We start from the raw sequence: 24,683 nt of genomic DNA on the forward strand, positions 1-24,683 counted from the left end.
AGCCGCCAGCCTGGCCTACCTAGCAGGGCTGTTGCGCCAGGGCAGGGAGGAGAAGGGCGCTAGGAGCCGTGGAAGGAAGGACGAGGAGCCGCCCGCCTCCTTCCCAGCAGCCCCGCTTTTGAGGGGAAATAATTGGTTTAAATCCAAAACAAAACAAAAGAGAAAAAATACGAGAAAGCCGGGGGGGGGGGGGTCGTGCGGGGAGGTCCATTTCTCCACCCCGCCCGCAGGGGGCGCCTGCGGAGGCCCGGCCCTGCTTGGCCGTTACACCTCTTCTTAGCCGGCGCCGCCTCCTCCTCTTCCGGAAGTGACGTCACCCGGGACGCTGACGTCCCAAGCGGAGGCCTCTCTGCCTCCCCCACGTGACGTTCCGTCCCCCCCCCCGCCTTGGCCTGTTGTTGTTGTTTAGTCGTGCCCGAGACTCTTCGTGACCCCCCCCCACAGGCCAGGTCACGCGCCCGGCCCCCCTCCTGCCTTCCGAGGCCTCCTCCAGAGTTGGGCCAAAGTCATGTGGGTCGCTTCGCCGCAGAATTTTAGCCGACTGAAAGGAACCGCCTCCTCCTCCTCCTCCTCCTCCTCCTCCCCTTTACGGAAGTGACGTCATGTCGATGGACCCTCTTTTTCCCCCGTGCGTCGGTGTAATCTGTCCCCCCTGCTCTCCCGGAAGTGACGCCTAGGGTGAGTCAGGACCAGTGGCCGACGGGGCGCTTCCGTTTCCGGTGGCTGGAGCTGGGGGTGGGCGAGGGACCGAGGGAGGAAGAAGGAGGAGGAGGAAGAAGAAGAAGAAGAAGAAGAAGGCGGCAAGAAAAGAGCGAGAGGAAGAGGAAGAGGAAGGCAGCCCACCAGCCGGCCCGGAGGCAGGCAGGCAGGGAGGGACCGACGGACGGACGGAGGGAGCCCGCCATCCAGCCAGGCCACCGCGGAGGCTCAGGTGAGCGGCGGCTGGGCCTGGACCCGCGGACGGGCGGGAGGGCCACAACTCCCATCGCCCTGCGGCCCCTGGGTTGGAAGAGGAGGATGGGAGTTGTCGTCCCTGCGGAAGAATTGGGGGGGGGGGCGTCGGCCACAACTTCCTAGAAGGACGTGGGTTTTCTTGCAGGGGCAGAAGGAGGATCCTCCCTCCCTCCTTCCCTCCCTGTGGGTCGGGGGCCTGGTTCTGCCCTCGAGGGCCCCTGGAGAGAGCCTGGGCCTTGGGTTTCCATAGAGGGGGGGGGAAGGAGGAGAGAGGAGGGCGTGTGTGTGTGTGTATGTGAGAGAGTTGGGGGGGGGGAAGAGAGAGAGAGAGAGGAATCGTGGGCCCTCCCTCCTGAGTAGCCCCAAAGGCAGAACTGCCCAGGGGGAAAGGCAGGATCCCAAAACTCTTGCACGGTCGGCCGGGCGGAGGGAAGGAGAGAGGGAGGGAGGGAGAGGGGCCCGAGGCTGGCTAAGGGGTCCCAAGGTTGGCCATGAGATCGGCCTCTCTTCCATCTCGGTCCCACACGGGGATATCAGGGGGGAACAGAGTAACCCCTTCCCCCCCCCGGGGGGATCCTGGGAGATGGTCACAAGAGGGGGTGGGGGTGGGGGTGGGAGAAGAAGGGAGCGTTTGCAGTCTTCATGTCCAAAGGCTGAGAACATGGAGAGGAAGGAAAGGACCTACGTGTGTGTGCGCGTGCGCGCCTTAACACCTTGTACCCTTTACGGAACAATGGCACGGGGCTCTAGACCGGGTATCCCAGAGGCTCCTTGCCCGCTGGGCGCTTCCCGTTCCCCAAAGAGCCTTTTAGAGTCGCTCACAGTCAGTCAACCTGGAGTGTGGAAGCCGAGCCTTCCAGCGGAGGACAAAGGTCAGGGCGGAGGGAGGCCTGGTTTCCATTCACTGGGCTGCCTGAGAGGGAAGGGGAAAGGGGAAGGGAGGGGGTGGTGGTGGTCTTGGCGGGGGTTGGGTGGGGGTCCGGGGCTTGGATGCATCCCGGCCATTCTCCATGCCAGGCGTTGGTGCAGAACAAGGGCCGTGGCCTCCCTTTTCCTGCTGCTGGGCTCTCCACGGGGACATCTGGCTGGCCGAGGGGCCTTTGGGAGGCCCCCAGGGCCAGGGGAAGCTGCTTTCTCCCTAGCTGGCCCTGGGAGCCCCCTCTTGCCAGCCCTGAAGTGACTGCTCTGCCGCCAGTCCGGAGCTTGCCTGGCCCTCAGTCACTCTGGCCTGGCCTCTGACAGCAGTGGCTCTCCGGGGTGTGTGTGTGTGCTGGCAACAAAACAGCAGTTTTTTGCGTAGTGCTGAGAGCCCTTCCTGCAAGCAGCCTCACCTTGCGAAGCACAAAGCTGCCGAGGGTATGCTTGGCAGGGAACTGGGCTGGGTGAGGAGTAAGAGCAGGGGCCGCCAGCGCCCGGGAAGGCTGCACCCTGGGACGGTAACCCTTTTATTGCCTCCGTCTGAGAAGTTCTCCAGGGATGTAGGAACCGATTGCTTTCTGGAACCACAAATATTGGGCTCCAGGGGTTTTCTTTGGGTTTAAAATAGTCTCCTGGTGACTTCACTGTTTAAACATGGGTGTGGTGGTGGAGGGGAAGGAAGCCAGTAAGGAAACTCTCCTTGCCTTGCAGACTTTGTTCTGGTAGCGGGAGGCGGGGGGAGGGGAGAGGCAGCCGGATGGTTGGCTGACTGACAGAAAGGCTGACAGCTCGGGAGCCCCCCCTGTCAGTTCTGCCAGGCTTCTGGGTCCCCCAAAGGAGGCGAGATGGCCCATGCAGGGAGGGGCTGAGCCAGGCATGCGGCTGGCGGAGGCTGTGCCAGAGCATGACCTCCAGCTGGAAATGGGCCAGGTGGGCTGTCCCCTCCCTTAATTCAGGAGGCTGGCCGCTCCAGATGCAGCAGGTGAAGCATGAGGAAGCGGCAGTTCCTTCCTTGCGTGTGGTTCCAGGCAAAGCCGGGTTCTCTTTCTTCCGTTTGAGAGCCGCTGGGATTTCCCTGCCAAGTGTGTGGCTGTTCCCATAGCCTAGGCTTCCGGTGGTCTCTGGGCTGTGGTTCAGAGGGAACAGGGTTCATCATCCTACCCCTTTATTTTGGTAGGTGTTTAGGATGAAGGCAGCAAGGTTTGGAAGTGGTGTGCTTGCTTAAAATCTCTGGAAAGATCCGGTGCAGTTTCCTATCGCAAACCCTGTTTGAACTTGTCCGATGATGCCTTTCTGGGATGGGCTTCACGTGGGTGTCATCGGCGTGAGACGGTCCCTTTCAGCTGCTCACCCGTGGAGGAGCAGCTGAGGCCTGTTCTCCTTCCAGCTTCCCAGGCCCCCGGACGCCTGCCCTCAAAAGAGCGGCCCCCATCGCCTCCAGCCCAGACTCCCCTCTGGTCCCCTGTCCGCCTTGGCCCTCTCCGGCTTGTCGGGCGCGTTCTTGTGGGAAATGCCATGTTTGCAGCCTGTAGTTAAAGCCTGGCAGAGAGTGTGGTGACAGCTTTTGACCAGGTGGCGAAATTCTAGGTACAGACACCACTTCTTTGCTGAAGCAAGGCTGGGGTGGGGAGAGCCGGTTATTGGTGGAATCGTTGCGAGTCGCCGGGCCAGATGACGGAAGGTCCTCTTGACCAGTCCGGTTGCTGTCCAGGGAACCCTTAGTGCTCCGGCATCTGTTTTGGCTTCCGGAGGTTCTTTGTGGGGTTCTGTCGAAATCTGCTTCCGTGTAATTTCAATCCACTACATGTGGAGATACGATGCTGACTTCTTTTTTTCTCTCCTTTTCTCCTCCCACACCCACCTTTAAACCGTCCACTGTTTGAATATCCAGTAGGAGCAGAAAAATGAAGGCAGGCTGCCCGGTGGTGGAGAAGCCGGAGGTAGGCGGAGGTAAGTGGCTGTCTTCTGCTGCCAGGTCTCCCGTCCATCCATCCACCCCCCCGCCCAGTTCTGGACTTTTAGAACCATGACCCTGCACGACGGGAGCCACCCTTTAAGTCATGAGGACACTCACAACCACCGCCACCCTTTCCTGGCTCTGATTCAGACGGAGGGCTTGTCTGCCTTGCTTAGAGTCCTCTTTGGGGCCAAGCTGTAAACAGGGAAGGAAGGGAAGGAAAGGAAGGAAGGAAGTGATGATGGGCAGCAGGAAGGAAGGGAGGGAGGGAGGGACCGATTGAAGGGTGCCAGCGGAGTTTTGAAAGACTTCTTGGAGCCAGGCAGTCTGGCAGCAGGTCCTCTGAGGTGTCCGCCGGTGCCTTGATGGAGGTGTCCATGTGAGAGAGGCAGGCTTCTCCCTTCATGACTGCTGTTCTGTTCCCACTGTTCTCTTCTGCTCCTTTGAGCAGGATCCTGCCAAATACTGGGCAAGCATAAAGATTCTGGAGGTCTTGACCAGCGTAGAGGCAGGTGCGGGAGACGTAGCCAGAGTGTCTCAAAGGAGGAGCCGAGGTCTTTCTCTTGGCTGCATGCGGGGGGGGGGGGGGAGAGGTCTGGTTGCTGAACCTAACGTCCTTCCTTGTTTGAAAGAAGGGCTCAGAGTGCTTCAGGGAAGGGTCAGAGCAGCAGGACTGCGTGACTCAGAGCTACGGGCCATTCCAGCTATATACAAACCGGCTGGTGTTGTTTACTGCTGCAGAGGCTCTGTGAGAAAAGGAAGTGGATTTGGGGTTTGAGGGAACCTCTTTCTCGCCCTCTGCTGATGACTGTTGCCTGTGGCTCTTCAGGTTACCATTTCCCTGACTGGGCTTACAAGACCGAATCCAGCCCGGGCTCCCGGCAGATCCAGCTGTGGCACTTTATCCTGGAGCTGCTACAGAAAGAGGAGTTTCGGCACGTCATCGCCTGGCAGCAGGGCGAGTACGGGGAGTTTGTCATCAAGGACCCCGACGAGGTGGCTCGGCTGTGGGGCCGCAGGAAGTGCAAGCCCCAGATGAACTATGACAAGCTGAGCCGGGCCCTCAGGTGAGGAGGTCAACTGGCTGTGGAATGGCAGGGAAGGGAGGGGTGGGTGGGAGGGAGGAACTTTAAAGTCATCCACTCTGTCAGGTACTCTGAAAAGCAGCCTCCTTTCTGAGCCTGGCTGTCCCGGCGCAACCTTTCTGAGGCCAAGGAGCTGGCTGCTCTGCCCGGTCCTCTTTGGCGTGATCCCCACCCGTGTCCCTCTGCCTGTGCCAGTTCCTCCTTCCGACGAGGTGGCCCAAACAGCGGAGGGACCGGCCCTGCCCTTGGGCACGTGCTCTGGGCTTTGTTCTTGGGAAGCTGCCACTTGGCCAGGGGCCCTTGGGCAGCCGGACGGGGGCCCTCCCCTCTCCTGAACCAGGAAGCGCAGGTGAGATTTTGCATAGCCGAGCCAGAAGGAGGGGCGCAGAGGAAAGAAGGCTCGGAGGAGGGTGGGGGGGCGGAGGGGGAGAAGGGTGGCCAAAGTTTACTCTGGAGTTTCTCCCCCGCGCTCCTCAGCAAGGGCCCTGGGGAGCAGGACGGGTGGGGTGGGGGTCACAGCGGCTTCTTGCATTTTGGCAGGTATTACTACAACAAGCGGATTCTCCACAAGACAAAAGGGAAGCGTTTCACCTACAAGTTCAACTTCAACAAGCTGGTGATGCCCAATTACCCCTTCATCAACATCCGTCCCACGGGTGAGCGGGGAGCCCCTCCCTTGGGCCTTATGGGGGGGGGAGGGTGTAATGCCTTCCAGGTCGCTGGTCCCTCAGGAGGTGCTTCGTGGGGGGGGGGCACCTTGGGAGAGATGGAGGTTGGGGTCCAGGCAGCGGGGGGGGGTGTTTCTGTGCGTGTGTCGGGGACCCCTTTGGGAGCCGCCTCTTTTGGGAGCCCGAACCTCCGCTTGGCCCTCGTTTGGCTCCAACGTCACACTGAAGTCCTGGGACAGATGTGCGGAACAGGCATCCATCTCTGGGAAACCTTTGGAGATACTGCACGGCAGGGCAAGCGTGTACCCTCCCCCCCCCCCCGCTATACACATATACACACACGCACACCTACCTGTTTCTTTCCTGGGGGAAGGAAAGCCCACCTGGAAGTCACTCCATTTATCAATGTTTCCTCTCGGTTAACCACTCCGTGTGGATGTGCGTCCCCAGAAGCGTGTATGCGCTCAGACGTTGCCCCCTTCGGAGGGGAGGGCCTTGGCCTCCAGTTCTGCCATCACGGGCCTCTGCCATCATCCGTCCCTCGTGGTCGAACGAGCGGAGGAGCTTCCCCACCCTGGGCTCTTTTTGAACACACACACCCCCCACGGTCTTCACAGGTCCTCTCTCCCCACATCATTCTCCTTCGGTGGGGGGCATCAGGCTCAGCACCTCCCGCTCTGTGTGCCAGGCCCTCTTTTTAAAACTTGCTCTAGCTGTCAGTGGGAGGTGTTGAAAACTTGCCCCAAAGTGGTTTGCTTGCCCCGGTGGAAAAATGGTTCTTGAGGGAAGAACCAGGAGCTGGCTAGTTAAGCTTCCTTCCTTCCTTCCTTCCTTCCTTCCTTCCTTCCTTCCTTCCTTCCTTCCTTCCTTCCGGAAAACCTGTTCCCCGAGAGTTGGAGAAGTCTCTGGGGTCCACTCCTTTCCGAGAGTCTATGTAGTTGTGGGTCTTCATATTCCAACACTTTGTGTCGCCCTTTTGGAAGGGGGGGGGGGTGGAGGGGTGTGTGTGTGTTTGCTTTGTCAGTGAAGTCTTTCCAGTATGAAGGGAGCGCGCACACCCCTGGGATGGCCCAGCCGAGCACTTTCATCCAGGTCAGGGGAGCCGAGGGAGCAAGGCCACATTCCTGCAGGGAGGAGCACACCCAGAACAAGCCTGGGCAGTGCCCGCCTGCCTGCCCGCCGTGGCTCGCCTGGGTGGCTTCTTTCCATTCTGACAAGCCCGGCCTTCCCGGAGGCTGGCACGGAGCAGGGCCAAGGAGGTGGCTGGCCTTGTGAGGCAGGGCTCTGGGGTAGGGTGAGGGTCATGCTAGAGAGCATTCAGGCAAGGTGGAAAAACAGCACCCACCTACCCGCTCCGTCCCCTCCGCCTCAGGTAGAGGCACTAGAGGGTTTACGGAAGGCGGTTGGGGTGCCTGCTAGAGGAGGCCGACGGAAGCCGCTGTGCCCCAAATGGCTCTGGCATCATAACTGAGAGCAGAGAGGGATAGAGTTGCCCTTAAGATCTGGAAGAAAATCGCATATTTGAAGCTGGCTCCAGGCAGCTTCCGAGCACAGCCGAGGGCAACGGGCCGATGCCGGGTGGCATGCTTTGGCTTGATGCCTCTGTGTCCCACCCTTCCTCCTCCTCCTCCTCCTGACTCTTTCCCCCTGCTCTCCATCCTCACTGCCATAATCACCCGCTGAGGCGGGTCAGACGGCAGGAGGGAGAGCGGCTGGCTCTCCCTTTCTGGTTTTGGTGGCTGAGTGGGGATTTGAATCCTGGTCTGAGACTCCCACCTCTGCTGCGTGGAGCGCTATCTGTAGGGGTTACGTTTCGATTTGTGCTGAGGGTTCTCTCTGGTTCTGAAGGCTCCTTGTGAGCGAAGAGGGCATTTCGTGGACAGCTTGGCTCTCCCTGGTCGGTCCCAGGCTCTCCGGGGTGGGGAGCTGATTCGAACCTCGGCTTTCAGGGCAGGATGTGATCCCCTAGGCTGCCTGGGCGGGCCCCGAGCCCTAACGCCTCCCGTCTCTTCCTCCTCCTCCTCCTCCGCAGGTGTGGTTCCGCAGAGCGCTCCTCCGGTTCCCACGGCCTCGTCCCACTTCCACTTCCCTCCGCTGGACAGCCATTCACCCACCGAAGAGGCTCAGCCCCACCGGTTTTCTGGACGATCCCTCCTGCCCTCCGGCCCAGAGGGCCTGAACAGCGGCGGCGTCAGCGAAAAGTCCTCTCCCGCTCCGGAGCTGGACGGCAGCTCTCCGGACTGGCGCCGCGGGATAGACCTGCTGGCCTCTCGCAGCGCTGCCCCGGGGGCCCCCGGCCAGCCGAAGCGGAAACCCGACTTGGCCCTCCCTCTTTTTGCCCGGTCTGGGCTGTATCCGGACCCCAACAGCCCTTTCGCCGTCTCCCCGCTTCCTGCCCGGGGAGGGGTCCTGAACGTCCCCCTCTCCCCCGCCTTATCCTTGACCCCGACCCTCTTCTCCTACAGCCCCTCCCCGGGGATGAGCCCCTTTGGCGCCGGGAGCAGCTGCTTCACCTTCAACCCGGAGGAGATGAAGCACTACCTGCACTCCCAGGCCTGCTCCGTCTTCAACTACCACCTGAGCCCCCGGACCTTCCCCCGCTACCCGGGCTTGCTGGTGCCCCCCATCCCGTGCCCGCCGGCCCTGCCTGAGGAGCCGCCGGCTTTCTCCATCAAGCTGCAGCCTCCGCCGGTCGGACGCAAAAAACCGGGAGCGGATGGAGAGCGGAGGAGGAGGAGGAGCCACCGCCGGTTTGCAGCCCCCTCCGTCCTCCCCCCGGATCAAGACGGAGCCTGTTTTGGATCAGGAGCTGGAAAGCAAGGGATCCCCAGAGAGGAGAGAACCGTCAGAAGGGGCGGGCACCTCGGGTCCCCCCAAGAGGGAGGAACGGGAGACGTCCGTCTTTGCCAGGCCGGTCACCCCGTCGCGGCTGGTGGCCCCCCTGGCCCCGAGCAAGCCCAGCCTCTCTGGGGCAGAGAAAACCAAGGAGGAGGAAGGGACCGGCCAGAGTGCCGTGCTCCAGGACCCTCGGGGGGAACCGGGCCCCCCAGAAAAGAAGGAGGACGCCGTGATGCCCCCCAAGCTGCGCCTGAAGCGGAGCTGGAACGGCGACCGGCGCGGAGAGGTGGCGGAGGAGGGCCCCGGCCGGAAGCCCTCCTGGGGCAACAGCCTGGGCACCCCCCACATCCTCCTGGCCCCCAAGGCCGCCGCGGAGAGCGGGTTGTGATGTAGCAAAAGGGTTGCCTCGGTGGGGCAGGGGATGGGCAGGGAGGGGGGACTCGACTAAGGCTAGGCATTTTGGAGCGGCTGCTTTCCGTGGGCGTGTAGGCAGGCAGGCGCCCGCTCGTGGCAGGTGAAACGCAGGGCATCCTCTTCTGAAGCGGGCGGGCGGGCGCGCGGGTCCTCAAGGCGAGGCTGCCGCTCGGCCCTTTTTGCCGCAGAACGGCTCTTGCGTTTCCTTCCCTTTTCCCTTAGGATTTTATAGAAGTGAGAAGCTGTCTGAATGTACATAAGAGTGCTTTTTCTCGGCAGGTGGGCCAGGCAGTTGGGGGGGGGGAGGCGATCCCTCCTGCCCTGCCTGCTCCGATCTGGGGGGGGGGGGTTGCCCCGTCTCCCCAACAGGAGGGGGCCGCCTTCCCTTCCCTTCCTTTCTGGGGTTGGGGTGGGTGGGTGGCCCCCGGCAGCTTGCACTGCCTCTTGAATCGGAGGCCGGGGGGGGGCCTTGCTGGCTGAGCGGGGAGGGCTGGGCAACCTGAAGTGTTACTCCTTTCCGGAGGTAGGGGGTGGGGTGGGGAGGAGAGGAGAAGAGGGGCGGGGATTGGGGCCGTCCCCTTTGGGCGAACCTTTCTGAAATGCTGGAGAAGCCATGAGGATGGAGTCATGAAATCTTTTCAGGGATGGGGAATGAATGTGAGTGTTGAAGCCCAGGCGTGCCTGTTCGAGGGAGGGAGGGAGGGAGAGATTCCTCTCCTCTGTGTGTGTGTGTGTGTGTGTGTGTGTGTGTGAGAGAGAGAGAGAGAGAGAGAGAGAGAGAGAGACGGGAAACCAAACCCAAATGCCTTTAATCCAGGGCCCTTCCCTACTTGTCCTTGGTTCCTCCCGAGGAGGGAGAAGCATGTTTGGGGCGGGAAGGGTCTCCCTCCCAGCAAAGGGGAGACGTGGCTGCAGGGGGGAGGGGAGGGGAGGGGAAGCCCAAGGAGGGAGGAATGTCAGGGCGCCCGCTGCCTGCGCAGCGGTCTGTTTTGCCTTAACTGCGCCGTCCGGGAACCGCGGAGGGTCGCGCTGAGCCAGGGCGCTCCAGGCAGCCGGCCTTGTGTCCGGAAGGGCCGTGGCTCAGGGTATCCGGCTGGCCGGCCGGCCAGCGGCAGGGGTGGGGTGGGCTAGCTGCCCTTTGACAGCGCGGGAGAGTCTAGCAGGAGGGGATGGAGGCGAGAAGCACCAGCTGGATCGGGCCCGCCCGGGGTGGCCTGTTTCCCAAGAGAAGCAGCCCGCTCTCTCCCCCCCCCGGCCTCTCTTCTTTCTTGGCTGGTCCCCCTGGGTTTGTCTGCCCTTGACTGTGGCCTTCCGGGTGGCTGCATTTCGAAGGCTGGTGGCCCTTCTTTTGTCTAGGGAGGGGTCCACGTGGGAAGGAAAAAAACCCCAACCCCCCCGGCACTGGAGACCTTCCGGGACCTCCTCGAATGTCTGTGTTGTGCTTTTTTTGTGCTTCTCCCCCCCCCCCCCAAAAGCACAGCCAGTCTCGCTGAATGGACCTCTGTTCGGCTGAGCCCTTTGAAATGCTGGGGGGGGGGGAGGGAGTGGGGCAGAGAGACCCCCGCCCCCTGCTCAGCCAGGGCTTCCTCTCCGTGTCAAGGAGGCGCTTGGGCTCCTGCTGAAGAGGTGGTCGGTTGGGCTCCCCGAAAAGGCCTGGACCTGAAGCTGGTGGCGGGTCAGCGGCGATGCTGAGGGGGCCACGGATGCCGGGCAGTTCTGCGAGACACGGGGTGGGACGGGGCACGCCAGGCTGCGGGGGCTGCCGGCTGCTGGGCTCCGGTGAGCCTTCCCACCGCCATATCCGGCTCTGCGGTTGGGGACGGAGGCAGGAAAAGAATGGAGGTGGGGTGGGAGGGACCCTCTGAGCTGTTCCCAGGCGTGGGAGGGGCTTGAAACTCAGGAATGAAACATGGAGCCCTAGCTCTCTCCCCCTAGAAAAGTGGAACATGAAATGAAAGCAAGATCCACGGTTCCCACCCAAGTGCCAGAATCACTGGGGGTTCAGTCCATGGGAGGAGAGGGGCAGAAAAGCCCACCCGGGGGTGGGGGGACTGGGAAAGGGAGAACCACCCTGGATGGAAACGGGATGAGGTCTGTGTCTTTTCCAGCCACTGCTTTTGGCTGAGGAAGCAGGTGTTGGCGGGGGGGGCCGGTTGGGGGAGGTGTCCTTTATCTTCTCAAAGTGGCCTGGGCCATCCTTCAGGGACAAGCGGCTCTCAGGGGTGCAGGACGGGCGTCTGCTCTGGGCAGGGGAAGGGGGACCCACCCCCCGGCACCAGCAGGGAGGCGCTCTCTCTCTCCCCCCATCCTCTCCCCCTTCAGCTGGCTCGAGGGAACCCCGGCTGGGCATTGCCTGCACAGGCCCTGCACTCGGCCGGATCCAGGCAGCGACACGCGAGCGCGTGTTTGCTCGCTCGCTCGCTCTCTTTCGTTTTTATTTTGTTTTAAAGGAGAAACTTAAAAGCAAGAGCGGCTCGTTGTGTGCCAAATAATTGGAGCTGGTGAAGAGGGAGATTGGGTGGCACGCCAGCGGGGTGGATGCGAATGCATTACACTTTTTAACAAATGAATTTGGTAGCCATAAAAGAATCTTGCGGGTCATGTGGGCGGGTGGGGACTCAAACTTTGAAACTGATAACTTGCCATGTTGCTTCTCTCCTGCCCTCTTTCCTTCCACACACATGTGTACACACACACACACACACACACACACACACACACACCCCTGGGCGATTTGGGGCAGGCGGGCTCACCCTGCCCCGCACATGGTGATGCGCCCAGCGGGTGATCAAGAACCCAGAAGGTCAGCGAGAGGCATCGGTTTTTGCCCGGGTTAGAGGGAGGGTGCACAGCCCGCCAAACGGCCGTCTTGCCCCAAACGAGGGGGGCCCTATGGAGGCCGACTTTGCCCGTCGTGAGTCCCCTCACCTTGCCCCCCGGAAGAGCAATGGTGAGCAATTGGCTTCTGGGTTCAAGCCCCCATCCCTACCTAGCCCCCCGTTTCCAAGTCCATCATTGTCTTTGCTTTTGGCGAGCCGGGGGAGACGTGGAGAAACTTCCTTCTACCTTTCTGTCTCATGGATCCTGGTGGGTTTTTTGAACAAGTGAGGTTTCTATGAACTGAAATGTTTTCAGTTAGATTTCCTTTTTTAACATTGAATTTTAAATTGTTAAGTGACAAAGTATTTACTGATAACTTTTTTGAAAAATGTTTTTTCATGAGACACAGTCCCTGTCTTTATGAGTGCTGATTCAGCAGGGACTTTAAAATAAAATTTAAAAACCACATCTGAGCAGCAGCAGCAGCAGCTCCTAGCTTGAGATATTTTGTCCGTGTAAAGCAGGATTAAAATTGTGTGTAAAGGAAAAAAATGTAGTTAGCTCTCATGCTTTTGTGCAGTGCCTTTAGACGTTACACTTTCTATAAAGTCAACAACAAAGTTTGCATATATATATTATATATATGATGTAATGTTATAGAAATATATGTATAATATACATATTTATTTTCAGGGGTATCTGATAGCTCTGTATTTTGTTATGGAAGTTGATATGAAAAAGTATTTTACCTCAAATTAAAAAAAAAGTTAAATAAACCTTTTAAATAAGTCTCCTGGGATGGCTTGGCTCTCCTGCTTTTGTAGGGTTGCAGGCTCTACCGCAGGCGGGGCGAGGGCCAGTGCTCTCCCAGCCCCCAAGGAGAGGTTTGGGAGGGCTCCCCCCGCCATGGCCCACCCAGGGAGGCTGGGCTTCTCGTCTTCCTGACCGAGCAGGTCCTCCTGCGATGGGTGTCCCCTCTGGGCACCTGCTTCTGATCTCTCACCGAAAGGATGCGGGTTCTGCACAGATGGACTTTGTGCAAAATCAGAACCCGGCAGGAAGGGAAAGGCCGCCTGGCAGACTTTTCCGGACTGGAGCCCCCGGGATCTCGCAGGCCTTCTGGACCCCTCCGGCGTTGGGGCGTCTCCTGGAGCCAGGTCAGCCCTTCCCCGGGGGGGTCTCATAAGCCCCTCTGGGGCCGGGATGCTCGGAGGCTCTTGTTCCGGGAGAGGGGAGCGGGAGGGGGGCAAAGGCAACCGGAGGGGCCTCCACGGCCGGGAGAGTTTCCTCGGCTTGGGTCTGAAGGCCTGGGAGGGGGTTGATGCGGTCCAGCAGATCGGGGACCAGTTTGGATGGGGGGTCTGCCTGGAAAGGACCAGGAGTGACGGGAGGGAGCAAGCAGGGAGGAACAGCTGAGCCGGAGGGCGGGAGACAGCGGCCGGAGCGGCGGGCATGGGGGTGCCCACGGGGGCCATTTGGGAGCCGTGGTAGTGGTGGGGTGGTCTGGGCAGTCAGGGAATCAGCCAGGAATTGACCGGCGGAGCTGGCGTGTCTGAGCAGGAGCCCCTGAGCGGGTCCTGCATCTCACGGTGAGGCCCACCCAAGGGACAGCTCTCGCCCACTCCCCTCCGGGGGCTCCGCCAGGGGCTCTGAGCCCTCCCAGTTAAAGATGGGTCTGGGGAGCCATCTTTGGCGCGTGTGCTGAGACGGGGAGAGGGGTGGCCGGCCGTCCCCTGAGCTCCCCGCAGGCAGCTTCTGCCTTCTGCCATTTTATGGGAGCAGGGAGAAAGCCTGCAGGTGACCCCCTCCGCCTGCCCCCCCATGGAATGCATCCCCGGCAGCCCCCTTGGGACTCCCCAGGGCAGAAGGAGGAAGCTGGGCCCCTGGCTGACCCCCTCTGGCTGGCCTCGGGAGTGACCGGGAAGAGGGAGCGCTGAGCCGGACTCAGGTACGCTTGCAAGGCAAAGAGTTTGTGGCTGGGGAGTGGATGTTGGGCAGGAGAGGTGGCTCTGCCGTTGTGGGTCTCCTGCAAAGTGTGTCTCCTCCCGGATCCCCCTTCACCCCATAGTGACTCTCCTCCTGTCTCCCCTTCCTGCAGCCTGGACGCAGCAGGTCTCAGCGACCCCACGGCGGCCGGAGGGCTCTGCGGCTGCATGCGGTTGCTCACTTCTGCCATCGATCAGGTAATGGCGTTGTCTCGCCCTCACTGGGACCCTGCCTCGGCATTCCCCTCACCCCACCCATGGCCCTCTGCTGCACCCGGGGTGGGGGTGGGCTCCCTCTTCTTTGGGGATGAAAAAGGGCGGCGGGAGGGAGGGGGTGTCACCTCAGGCCGTTTGGCAGGACGTGAAGGGGGTGCAGAGGCTCCTCCTGATTGACTGGAGAAGCCGCAGGAGCTTTGCAGCCGAGCCTGGTCTGCCTTTGGGAAGCAGGACAGTGGGCCTGCCTGCCGGTCGCCTCTGGCAGAGCTGGCTTAGGGGGGATGATGGGAGTTGTATTCCTAAGCATCCGGGAAGCACCAACAGGGAGACGGCTGCTCTGACAGATCAGGCCGTGTACTGTATGGGGTGCCCAAGGTCATAAGCAAAAGCTGAGGCAGAGAGAGAGAGTGAAAGAGAGAGAGAGAGAGAGAGAGAGACCCTGCCAGCTAAAGATGGGAGCAGCCATCAGACTGAGCCCTTTATTAAAGCCAGTCAGAGGCGCACACCGTTGTGTTATGTGAAAACCCTTTTCTAAAGTGGAAACCTACATTTTGTGGGGGGTGCAGGTGGGGTGGATGTGTGTGTCTGTTTCCAGGAGCTCTGCTTCCACCAGCAGAGTGGTTCGCGCCTGTCCGGAGTTGATATCCAGCCGAGGGTCCAAAGCCCTTCCTCCTCTCCCCGGTGCACTGGGAAGCGAAGCCTTTTGCATAACATGGTCTTAAAGTGTAGTCATTAGCGACACCCCGCGCCTTTCCCCCGATCCCTTAAGGCTTGGTGAAAATTTGGCAGAAGGACTTCAGGTGTAGCCTCTGGATCAGTCCCAAAAGGGCCGGTTCTTCCTGCTCAGTGAGTGAGGACAGAATCCAGTTATGAAAGAGAGAGAGAGAGAGAGAGAGAGAAGGAGGATATTCTCGACAGGGAGGAGGGGAGGAAGAACCTTCTTTCGGTGCCTTTCTAGAACCGAGCCTCGGAAGGAGGCATTGGCCAGGCCGCCGGGAGGGAGGGGGAGGCTTTGGGAGACTTTGGTTTCAGGAGGGCGAGCCACGCCCGGGGCAGCCGTGCCCAGGGACGCTGACCCACCAGGCCAGCGAGAAGTCTCGAAGATGTAGAAAGGTGGTGAAATGAGTTTTATTACCCTTGAGGTGTGTCGGCCAGGATTGGCATCGATCCGGGGAGCTGTCCTGCTGACCCTGCTCCTGGGACAAGAGATGAACGGGCCCTTCTCCTTCTCCTCTCCTACCTCTTCCTCTTCCCCCCACACTCTCTTCTCCCTCTCTCCTGCCACCACCTCCCTGTCTCAGCTCTTCCTTCCCTTCCTGGACTCCCTCCTTTTCAGACGGCTTCACCCCCTTTTAAAAATCCCCTTCGAACGCACTCGGGCGGGGAAGGGGGGGGGCCCTCAGGGACCGCCAAGGTCCAGCCCTGCCCAGGAGGCCCAGCAGAGATGAGACCCCCAGCCTCAGCTCTGCCCCAGGGAGGCAGAGCCCCCCGACTACCCAGCGTTCTCCGTCTCTCTGGCCCTCCTTCCCTTTGCAGAGGCGATTTCCGGACGCTGTGCAATATCTGGCCCCCTTCCTCAGTCGTTCGTGGTTTTCTTTGGCCCACCTGTCTCACCACCTCTCCTCAAGACAGAGGAAGGGCTACATCCAGGAAAATTCACTAACATCCCTTTATCCTTACAATCCTGTGAGGGAGTGAACCAGCCTGGGAAGGGTGCCACCCAGAGAGGGTTGGGGGTGTATTTTGGGGGTGTTCCCCCAAACGCACCACCTTGGTCTCTTTCAGAGGGTAAATATGGGACAGAGATCCTGTTGGGGGAAGTCTGATTCTCCCCTCATTCAATTTGCAGATTCCCCAGAAAGGGGTAACAAAGTGCGTCCGAAGCGGATGTGCCGAGCCCGAGCTGCCTATGAAGCCCAGCCGGGATGGAGAAGATCCACCCGGGTGGAGGCGGCGCGCGGGGCGAAAGGGTTTTCCTCTGGGCTTGCTTGTTCAAAACAAGGAGGAAAAATGTCGACTTGTCAAAGGGTCCCCTCACCAGGAAGGATTGGGGGATTTTCCTTCTTACCTGGCTCGTAAGCGTGTGGGCACACCCCTGTCAGTGCACCCGTAGCAGCCCCCACCCCAACCTTGCTCCTTCCACCCTACCCTACACGCACCCTGCGCATGCCCCCATATCCGGGTCTTCCCCAGATTCTCAGGCCTGCCTCTCACAGTCCCACCGAAAGTTTTGTCTCTTCAGGCAGAGACAGGCTGGTGGGGGTGGGGGTGGGGAGGTGGCGTGACCTGCAGCTGTGGCCCTAATAATTCATTAATTAGTGTTCTGCCAAGGAATCAGGTTGACCCAAGCAAAGGAACGTGGAGGCCCAAAACAGGGGAAAAGGTAATGAGTGTTTTTTTTTTTGGGGGGGCCGGTGGTGGTTTTGAGGAGATGCTTTGCCCTTGCTCCTGCCCTGCTTGGAGGCTGTCAGCAGCTCTCTGCTTCCAGCCCACCTGAGCGCTAAGGATCTGGCCTTCCTGGCCCTGCCCTTGATCCCCTCCTGCCCACTTATCTCAGCCTCCTGGCCAAAGAGAGAGAGAGAAGAGAGCTGCTGCAGTTTCCGATGCCCTGTAATCGGCTTTGCCCTAATGGCATTCTGGGGTTTTTTAAACAAACAGACCCGTGACCTCTTTGGCGGGTTGATGCTCAGCGAGCAGAGGCTGCTGAAGGGCAGAGTCTGGCAGGTGGCCCCGTGGTGGTGGTGGAGGAGGAGGAGGAAGAGGAGGAAGAGGAGGAAGAGGTTTGGCTGAGAAGGGCAGGCAGCTCTCGGGGAAGCCTCCCCCGGGGGGCCTACAAGGAGAAGCCCTGCCTTTGTGCAAATGCCGAGGAGAACTCCCTCCTGCAAAGGGGAGGCCCGTGTCCCTGCCTCAGTCACGACAGCGGGTGGCAGGTGCCCAGGCAGCTCCACGTGGAGAGTGGGGTTCATTCAGAGGAAGCTCCAGGAAAAAAGCCTTTTATAAGGCCATCCTCCATTCACATCCTCCAAGGCAGCCCCCTTCCTTCCTTCCTTCCTTCCTTCCTTCCTTCCTTCCTTCCTTCCTTCCTTCCTTCCTTCCTTCCTTCCTTCCTTCCTTCCTTCCTTCCTTCCTTCCTTCCTTCCTTCCTTCCTTCTTTTTATTTATGCATCATCCGCTCCTTCCTTCCTTCTTTATTCATAATCAACTCCTTCCTTCTCTCATCCATTCCTTCCTTCCTTCCTTCTTTTTATTCATCATCCAGCTCCTTCCTTCCTTCCTTCCTTCCTTCCTTCCTTCCTTCCTGCCTGCCTGCCTGCCTGCCTGCCTGCCTGCCTGCCTGCCTGCCTGCCTGCCTTCCTTCCTTCCTTCCTTCCTTCCTTCCTTCCTTCCTTCCTTCCCTCCCTCCCTCCCTCCCTCCCTTCCTCCTTCCTTCCTTCCTTCCTTCCTTCCTTCCTTCCTTCCTTCCTTCCTTCCTTCCTTCCTTCCTTCCTTCCTTCCTTCCTTCCTTCCTTCCTTCCTTCCTTCCTTCCTTCCTTCCTTCCTTCAGGAGTGTCTCGGCAAACAAGATTCTCCATAAGGCCAAAGGGAAGGCGCCTGGGTTCAGCACAGCAAACTGATCTTCGTCAGCTACCCACCGTGGGGCACCACCCCTCTCCTGAGGCACTGTTGACGGGGACGGTGGGGATGCCCAGCCCCACAGAGGGACCATCGGCGCCCCAATGGAGGTAGCCGCAGCAGCGATGGTCTCAGGCAGAGCTCAGAGGGAGGACGAGGGAGAGGAGCCGGGCCAGGCCGGGTCAAAGGGGCTCCTTCAGGCCCCGGGTTCCTCGCCCTTTCCAGCTTCTGCCAGATGCAGTCATTGCCCGAGAGCCTGGCGCTGAGCCCTGTGGCTTCCCCGCCCAGGGTTGACGAGGACCTTAGAGACTCAGCAGGTGCTGGGAGAAAGAGGAGGAGGAGGAGTGTGGTCCTGGTGGCGCTGGAAGTAGGGAGTTCACACAGTTTTTGGTGCTGGGAAGGGGACAGAATCCCACCCCAGACCGGGTGTCTCCACTCCCACCACAGGCAGCAATAAGCAGCAGCTTGGTGATCCTCTTGGGATCTCTGCCCTTTAAAGAGGATGAATGCAGGAGGAGGAGGAGAGGAGGAGGGCAGGGGCCTTCAGAGATCCACAGAGTCAGACCAAAGAACTGTGAACCCAATGAACAGGGTGAACTGGGCCATTAATATACTTCATTCCCACCCTTCCACCCCCACCCCCGAGCCAGGCAGGCTGGCTTTGAAGGATTCTGGGCTTCGTGGTCTCCAACGGCTTCTTTTCAGAGCTTTGATTTCAGCCACGCGGGCTGGCTGGGCCCTGCAGGAATTAACCTTTGTAGGACAAGAGCGACGGCTGCTCCCAGGGGGAGGGAAAAGGTTAATCAATTAGCCCCTTGGCTTCCTGGGTACCTCCCAGACTCGGGGAGGCCCCTGGCAGAGTGTGGCCTCTCGGGCGGCCTCGGCCTCCGTGACCAGGCGAGGCCTCGTCACTCCTCACAGTCCCCATCTGCCCCAGCTCATCCTGGCTTCCCCATCCTGGCTCGCTCAGGCCTACATGACCTGGCAACACCCCTGGAAGAATTCTTCACAAGAAACCATCTCATTTTCCACTGCTCGTTACCCGGGCTGCAATAAGGCTGTTACGCACCATGTTTGCATTTTTTGCTTCTATGCATATATTCCACTACTTGGCAAAGTAAATTTTCAGGATTGGTACAAAAACAGGATTAAACTGGGGCCAGGGGTCTCGGAAGGGTGTCCAAAATGCTTCTAATATTGTGTTAAAATGACGCTAAAGCTTTTGATATGGTTTTAGCACGTTGCACCAATGAGATAGAGTTCGTTCTTCTTGTTGCATCAATTTTGTCAAATTTCTTTTGCATTAGCAATATAGAAAAAAGAAAGAAAGGGAGAGAAAGGTGTTTTGTTCACTGAGCGCACTTCCACCCGACCCCATGGAAGGAACGCGGAGCGCCTTGCGAAGATTCCTCTCTGTGTCTTGGGTGGTCTTGGAGGCTTGGGCTCCTTAAGTCCCGTTCCTCCGCCGTGCGTGACCTGCAGTGGCCCGCACGGCTTTCCCAGCCAGGCAGATGCTGTGCTGTGGTTTCCCCGTCCTGCAATGGCCTTGCGGAGCGTTGCCTGAGCTTGTCCCACCGGGCGCCACGAGGCACCTGTGACCCCTTTTCTTAAGAGGGCATGACCCTGGAACAACATCGTTTCTCATCCGAACCCATGCTGAGGGCTTTGAGTCTCATCAGAGCTGTTAAAGGCCCTCGTTTGGGGTACAGCCCCCGTCGTCCCTCAGCTTCAGTACATGGCCACTGGCTGCCTTTGGAGGGGAGCGCTGGCTCACCCCTGCTCCGGGCGCTCCCGCGGTGGCGGCGCGTCCTGATGGGAACAAGGCGTGCCTTCCTTCCCTCCCTCTGGGTCTCGGATCCGACGCACCCTGCCTGTTCCGCACGGCCGGCGGCTGCTGCTGCGGGAGAACACCATCGGGATTTGAGGACCCTGCTCTCCCGGTCCCGTCCCACCCTGAGTTTGCTTCTCCTTCAGGCCAGGCGTTCTGTTTGCTGCCCCCGTGCCCATCTCTACTTCGCCTGGTTTGACCAGGTGTCCCACCAGAGCCCAGCTCTTCTGCCCGTGGAAGGGGGTGCCGGGCTGCAGAGCCAAGGAGGTGGCCCCAAATCCTAGACACTGCCCAACGCGGGCACGAACCCCTTCCCGCCAGGAAGCCCGGAGGTGCTTGCCCTGGGCTGAGACTGGTGGCGCAAGACCACGGGGAGCACGCTGGGGAGGCCGGCGTTCCTTCCGGCACTGTCGCCTCGGGAGGAAGATGAGTTTAAAGAAGGCGGCAGGGACCTCTCCCCTGACGGAGGCGAGGCCTTCCTCAACGCGAAACCTGAGCCAGCGCTGTGAGCCTCCTCCGAGAACCAGGCCAAGCTGTTCCCGGGTCCCTGCAGGCGGAGGGAGGACTCGGCTGCTCCCCACCCGGAGGCCGCCTCCAGCCAGAGGGCTCCCCCAGTTTGAAGCCAGTGGCTGCTTTGGCTCAGCCACCCCCACCCCACCTACGGCCGTAGCAAGTCTGCCTGGGCCCTCGGCTAAGGCGACTTGAGAACCCCTGGAGACGGGCCTGATCCTTCTCCCTCCCACCGCAGCCTCTGTCGCTGCAGATCTGCTCAGATAATCCAGTGGCCCGCTCCTGCCTGGCACCGGGTTCAAAGTAACACGAGGAGAACGATTCCCATTCGGTGTAGTAATGTAGGATTCATTCAATATGCCAGCAGGTTTGGAAAACCCAACAGTGACGGAAAGTTGGAAAGATCAGTCTACATCCCAATCCCAAAGAGGCAGTGCAAAGAATGCTCCAACTGCCGAACAATTGCACTCATTTCGCACGCTAGCAAGGTTATGCTCAAAATCCTGCAAGGTAGGCTTCAGCAGTATGTGGACCGAGAACTCCCAGGAGGCCTGACTGGATTCCAGAGAGGCAGAGGAACTCGAGATGAGTTGCTTAACTTGCGCTGGATTATGGAGAAAGCCAGAGAGTTCCAGAAAAATATCTACTTCTGCTTCATTGACTGTAGAAAGCCTTTGACTGTGTGGACTACGGCAAACTATAGCAAGTTCTTAAAGAATGGGGCGTGCCCAGCCACTTTATCTGTACTCTGAGAAACCTATATGTGGGACAGGAGGCAACAGTTAGAACTGGTCATGGAACAGCTGGTGGTTCAAAATTGGGAAGAATGCAGCAGGCTGTATGTTGTCCCCCAGCTTATTTAACTTATATGCAGAATACATCATGCGGGAAGGCTGGACTGGAGGGAGGGAATCCCAAACCGGAATTAAGGTACCGGAAGAAATATCAACAACCTCAGATGTAGATGACACCACTCTGATGGCCGAAAGTGAGGAGGAATTAAAGAACCTTGCTGTGGGGGTGGGGAGAGTGCAAAAATGGTCTGAAGCTCAACATCAAAAAAACTAAGATCATGGCCACTGGTCCCATCACCTCTGGGAAACAAAAGGAAATATGGAGGCATTGACAGATTTTACCTTCTAGGCTCACGCAGTCACTGCAAGGAGACAGCAGCCACGAAATTAAAAAGACACTTCTTCTTGGGAGGAAAGCGATGACAAATCTTGACAGCATCTTGAAAGCAGAGACATCACCTTGCCAACAAAAGTCCGAATAGTCAAAGCTATAGTTTTCCTGTTGATGTATGGAAGTGAAACTGGACCATAAAAGCAGACCGCCGAAAATTGATGCCTTTGAATTGTGGTGCTGGAGGAGGCTCTTGAGAATCCCTGGACTGCAAGGAGAACAAACCTATCAATTCTAAAGGAAATCAACCCTGAGTGCTCACTGGAAGGACAGATCCTGAAGCTGAGGCTCCAGTACTGGCCATCTCATGAGGAAGAAAAGGTCCTTGGAAAAAACCTTGATGTTAGGAAGGTGTGATGGCAAGAGGAGAAGGGGACGACCGAGGATGAGATGGCTGGACAGTGTCTGCGGCAACAGCATGAACCTGACACAACTCCGGGAGGCAGTACCAGAAGACAAGGAGGGCCTGGCGTGCTGGTCATGGGGTCACGAGAGTCAGACCCGACTAAGCGACTAAACAAAACAATGTAGGATTGCACAGTGCGGTCCTAGCCCTTGGGTAGCCTTTGAACAAATGCAAGAAATGCTGGTAATTGCCTTTTGTTTATTTGTTTGTTTGAAACTATAAAGCAATGTTAATATTATGGTCTGTTTAACCACGCTGTCTACTCTGTCTGTGGGATGCCGTGAATAACTCTTGCACGTCCTGTAATTTGTCACTTTAATGTTAAGTGTGAACTGCCGACCACCCTCATGGTGCCTGCTTTTTCAAAGAATTAAGGAGTCCGATGATGGAAATAGGTTGAAACACAACAAAACCATATACCGTCCCCTGTGGAATACAAGCACTGTTAAAACAACAGCTCATTGCCTGTAAGTGGGACGTTCCTGAAACTACAACAGACCCTGTTTCTCCTCTTCAAAACTGGGCCTCAGGTATTACACACTGGCATGGCCAGCCTCAAAGACCGGGTGCCGAAGACCACAGAGAGCCAGAGGTCAACTGGGCAGGGACTCACCCAGGCCTGCAGGAGCTGGGAGAGGGCTCCAGAAGGTCATCTAGTCTATTCCCCCACTCACGGTCCTCCTGCAGATCTCTGATCTTGCAGGACATCGCCAGATCTGCACCTTTTTTTTTCCTACTGACCCCATCATCCCCATAACAAATACAAACTCAAGAGTTGCAATGCAAGTAAAGGTTAATGGTGATTATCAGCAGGAGATTCTTTACCATCTACCTGGCCGGTTTTATGGTGCTAAATCCCTCACGCCTGTTTTATGATGGAAGCGATAGCCGCCCGCACCCAGCCGCCCTCTGCCTGCTTCCTGGGAAGACGAAAAGGCACTTCTGTGCCACTCTTGACTCTTTATGTCGGGGAATCAGGAGAGGAAATGCCATTTGGCTGAAATATGCGGTCCTTCAAGGTGGAGAGCAGGCCAGTGGTCCCACTGAGAAATTCTGCCCACACTTAACAGCTCCTACTGGTTGGATGTCTGCCTATTCAAGTTCTCTCAGACAGTTTTAGAAAACTGAGGGGAAAACAATTTATTTACATTGGGCGATCATGGAAGTCAGAGCCATTTATATGTGGCAAAAAATAAAAATAAAATAATTGGATGAGGTCCCCTTGGGACCTTGAAGACCAGCAGATTTATTAATAAACTTCTGCACAATAGTTTTTAATGGCCCTGGAAGAGCCCACATCCTCGTGAGCAGAAAGGGTCAGGGAGGCAACCAGAAGGTGCACACTGAGGGGAAGGGGAGGTGCTTTTTGTGTTTTGTTTTTTGAGGGATATTAATATAAACAGATATGTAAACAAAACAGCAAGCAAGTATACCTATTCTGGAGGAGAATTCTGGACATTGTGGGGCAAAAAATGAAGGTCCCCAAGCTCTGGGAACAAGGGGTGGGCCTTGTGGGGTGGAGGTGGGGAGGGGGTCTGAGGAGGCCATTTTGGACGGGAGGGGGACACAGACACAAATGTGAGCCAGACACACACACACACACACACCTCGGTCTCCCCTCTTCTGTTGGACTCCATGGGATACTGAGCCCCCGGCTTCTGAGCGAAGAGATGGGGGGATGGAGGCGTCCTGCCTTAAATACAAGCCCCCTCCCAAGAGGTGCTGGGAGGGGGCAGTTAGCCCCTTTGGCTGATGGCATGAGGAGGCCCTCTGCACATGCCCAGGGCTCAGGGCTCCTTCCTTCCCTTGGTCAGTGACGGAGCCCCTGAAGGGTCTGCCTTGGGGGAGGGGTTCCCACCCCCAGAAAAGCAGGGTGAGGAGGGGGCCTGCTTGGCTGGCCTCCCTCGCAGGTCTCGGGAGGAAGGGGTCGCCTGAGTTCTGGGGGCCCCTGAGGGGGCCCCCTCAGTCTCCAGGGCCGTGGAGGGGCGGGGGGAGCAGGAGAAGGCAGAGCATCCTGTGGCGCCTGGAAGACGCCGGGCTTTCTTCCCCCTCCACTTTGGCCCAGCTCCGGGAGGAGGGGCGTTCCTGTCCAGGCACAGGCCGCCACGGGGATGCAAGGCGAGCTCCTGGGAGGGAGGAGGAAGTGGTAGGATGATGGGGATGATGGCGGGGACCTCCCCCTTGCTCCCCTCCCTCCCCTGCAGGAAAGAAAGGCGTGTGTGTGTGTGTGTTGCAGGGTGTGTGTGTGTGTGAGAGAGGAAGAAAGAGAGAACTTGCAAGGAAGGGAGGCAGGCAGGTTAGTTGGGAGGCCCCTTGGTGCGTGTCGTCAGGTCCCCCCGAGGTTCTCCCCGTTGCCCCCCGGGAAGGTGCTGGCCTCTGCCCGGGCGCCCCTTCCTTCCCTTCCCTTCCCTCTGGGCCCCGCGCCCGCCGGGGAGGCGGGACGGCGGCCAAGGCTCCGGGAAGGCCCGGCTGGGAAGGCTGGGGCGGCGAGGCTCCCGCTGGGCACCTGGCGTGTCCCGTGTGTCCCCCCTCGCCCCCAGCCGTGACCCGGGAAGAGCGGCGGGGGGCCCGGGGGGGCCGAGGGGAGAGAAGGGGCCGCTGCTGCTCCTGCTGCGGGAGGGGTGATGCTCCCTCCTGCGCCCCCCTCGGGGCGGCCGACGGGCAGCCGCCGCGGCCCGCGGGGGGGGACGCCCTCGCTCCTCCTCTGCTTCCCGGGGGCCGCCCTTGAGGGCCGCCGCCCCCCCGGCCAGGGAGCTGAGAGCCAGGAGGGAGGGAAGAGAGAGAGACGACAGAAGCCCCCCCTGCACACACGCCGCCCCCCGCCGCCCCCCTTCTCCCCCCTCCCTCCTTCCTCCCTCCTCGCAGGCGGGAGAGAGACGCGCTCCTCTCTCCCGGATCCTTCCCTTGCAGGAACTGCCGCCGCCGGATTTCGCTCCCTTGGAAGGCCCCGGCCGGCGGGGGAGGCGAAGAAGGGAGAAGAGAGCGCCGCCCCGCGCACACACACACACACAACGCCGGAGGAACGTCTCCCCCGGCCGAGGGGCCTCGATCCACCGGGTGGGGGGGTGGGTGGGAAGCCACCCTCGCCGCCGCGCCTCGGGAGGAGGAGAGAAAGGGCCCAGCCCGGCGGGGGGAAAAGCGCTGGAGTTTGTGCGGGCGGGGCGGGGGGGCCCTGTTCTGCCTCCTCGGCCGGACTCTCCCCCCTCCCTCCCCTCTCTCTTTTCTGTGCATTTGTGTGCTTGGAACAGACACGTTCCCGCCTATGCGTATATATATATACATTTATA

At 59.3% G+C, this 24,683-nt stretch overlaps 1 protein-coding gene across 1 annotated transcript; it reads left to right on the plus strand.

The window, feature by feature from the left end:
- The first annotated feature begins 397 nt into the window (after window positions 1-397).
- On the plus strand, window positions 398-10,676 carry LOC110081501 (ETS variant transcription factor 3). The gene is given in 6 exon segments (XM_020798228.3): window positions 398-931; window positions 3,764-3,822; window positions 4,659-4,896; window positions 5,455-5,570; window positions 7,615-8,282; window positions 8,284-10,676. Coding segments are annotated over 5 exon segments (1,593 nt in total). The 5' UTR covers window positions 398-931; window positions 3,764-3,776; the 3' UTR covers window positions 8,809-10,676.
- Window positions 10,677-24,683: the final 14,007 nt, after the last annotated feature.

Source organism: Pogona vitticeps, chromosome 15 (genome assembly GCF_051106095.1).
Source record: "Pogona vitticeps strain Pit_001003342236 chromosome 15, PviZW2.1, whole genome shotgun sequence".
In the NCBI taxonomy this organism is placed as follows: Eukaryota; Metazoa; Chordata; class Lepidosauria; order Squamata; family Agamidae; genus Pogona; species Pogona vitticeps.